The sequence below is a fragment of the Alligator sinensis genome, unplaced genomic scaffold, assembly GCF_000455745.1.
Source record: "Alligator sinensis unplaced genomic scaffold, ASM45574v1 scaffold1584_1, whole genome shotgun sequence".
NCBI classification, from domain to species: domain Eukaryota; kingdom Metazoa; phylum Chordata; order Crocodylia; family Alligatoridae; genus Alligator; species Alligator sinensis.
This window is the reverse complement of record NW_005842479.1, coordinates 1,220,188-1,222,227: the sequence shown is the minus strand read 5'-3', so window position 1 is coordinate 1,222,227 and position 2,040 is coordinate 1,220,188. Positions and strand designations below refer to the sequence as shown.

Genomic DNA, 2,040 nt, shown 5'->3' with positions numbered 1-2,040 from the left:
GAACGTGAACGTGGGCATGAACGTGGCCGCCGCGGCCGCGCACCACCACCACCACCACCACCATCACCACCACCACGGGCCCGGCGCTTTCTTCCGCTACATGCGCCAGCCCATCAAGCAAGAGCTGTCGTGCAAGTGGGTGGACGAGGGGCAGCTCAGCCGGCCCAAAAAAAGCTGCGACCGGACTTTCAGCACCATGCACGAGCTGGTCACGCATGTCACCATGGAGCACGTCGGCGGCCCCGAGCAGAACAACCACATCTGCTACTGGGAGGAGTGCCCGCGCGACGGCAAGTCCTTCAAGGCCAAGTACAAGCTGGTCAACCACATCCGCGTGCACACGGGCGAGAAGCCCTTCCCCTGCCCCTTCCCCGGCTGCGGCAAGATCTTCGCCCGCTCCGAGAACCTGAAGATCCACAAAAGGACGCACACAGGTGAGGGGGGCGAGGGGGTGCCCGCTCCCTGCCCCGCGTGGGAGCTGCGTCCCGGGCTGGTCAGTTTCACCCCCGCGCAGGGCACGAAGGATGGTCAGTTTCACCCCCGAGTAGGGAAAAGCAATGCAGCCGCTCAGTTTTATCCTGGGCAAAGCGCTCTTTATCCGGGGCAAAGCAATACAGCCGCTCAGGTTTATGTCGGGCAAAAACGGCTCAGCTTGATCCCGGGCAAAGCAGCGCAACTGTTCAGGTTTATTTCGGACAAAAAACAGCTCAGTTTTATCCCGGACAAAGCAGAGTAGCCGGTCAGTCTTATCCGGGGCAAAGCAAAGCAAAGCAGCCACTTTGCTTTATCCCGGGTAAAACACAACAGTCGCTCAGTTTGATACAGGCCTAGCCACCCAGGCTGAGGGGGAAGCTCGCTTCTTTCTCTCTCTGTCTTTTTTTTTTTCTCCCCCCACCCCCCTTTCTCTATCTCTCTTTTTTTTTTGTCTGGACTCCCGGGCTAATACGAGGCAAATCAGGGCCCTGCGGAGCGCGGGTCGCTTTGCAAGCGGCGGAGGCTCCCCTACCCACCCCGCTCGGGGACCCATACAAATGCTAATACCCGCTAATTTTCGGTGACTTCCGTTCTTCTTCGTCGTCGTCTTTTCTTCCTTGTATTTTTTCCGCTGCTTTTCCCGCCGTGATTGGCACGTCTCCTAATTACACCGCGGATACTTTTGTCAAAGTATTTTTCCTCCCAGCCGCGCCCGCGATTCGGCCCTCCACAAAACTAAAGCACAGCTCCAGGAGGCAGGAAACCAGCACATTTCCCTTGTCTCCTGGGAGAGACCCGCTCGGATGCCTCCCCCCCGAGCCGGACCGGGCCCCGGACCGGCCTGCTCCGAGCCCTTCCCCGGGCCGATGCGGGCGCTGCCCCGCGGCAGGGCTGCTGCAGCCCGTGCCATCTTGGCTGCAATTCCCATCGTGTATTAGATATTTATTTCAATGCATGCCTTTGCCCCCCAAGCGGGGTATGCTCTGTCTGGGGAAGGGGGCAGTGGCGGAAAGAGGCGGCCGCAGGGCCTGATCCGTTCTCAGCCTTTTGCCAAGGGGGATAACACGGAGGAAGGTTGTGCTTGCGGGTGGGGAGGGAGAAAAACCTCCCAGCCCAGCAGAAACAACCCAGGTGTCTCTGGGCAGCGGTCGGGGGAGGGGGATCCTACCCCCAGCCCCTTCACCCCTCGTGCCCCGCAGGTGAGAAGCCCTTCAAGTGCGAGTTTGAGGGCTGCGACCGGCGCTTCGCCAACAGCAGCGACAGGAAGAAGCACATGCACGTGCACACCTCGGACAAGCCCTACATCTGCAAGGTGTGCGACAAGTCCTACACGCACCCCAGCTCCCTGCGCAAGCACATGAAGGTAAGCCTCCCTTTATCACCCCCCTTCCCTTTTTATTCCCACATTTCTTTGTTTTGCAAAAAAATATATATATGCCACTGCCGGGCCGGATCCTGGACCTTGCGGGGATCAGCCCCCCCACGTCGGGTGCGCCCGGCCCGGCTCTCATGCCCCGTCTCTCCGCCTCCGCTGCCGGTTCACGAGTCGCCGGGGTTCGATTTCTC

General features: G+C 60.0%; 1 protein-coding gene across 1 annotated transcript in view; it reads left to right on the top strand.

Moving 5' to 3' along the window:
• Position 1: 1 nt before the first annotated feature.
• ZIC3 (Zic family member 3) overlaps positions 2–2,040 on the top strand; it is a gene marked incomplete at its 5' end in the record, with an annotated part of 22,406 nt that continues 20,367 nt past the window's right edge. The window contains 2 exons of the mRNA XM_025212730.1: positions 2–434; positions 1,674–1,837. Coding sequence (XP_025068515.1) covers positions 2–434; positions 1,674–1,837 — 597 coding nt within the window. The remainder of the gene's footprint in view (positions 435–1,673; positions 1,838–2,040) is intronic.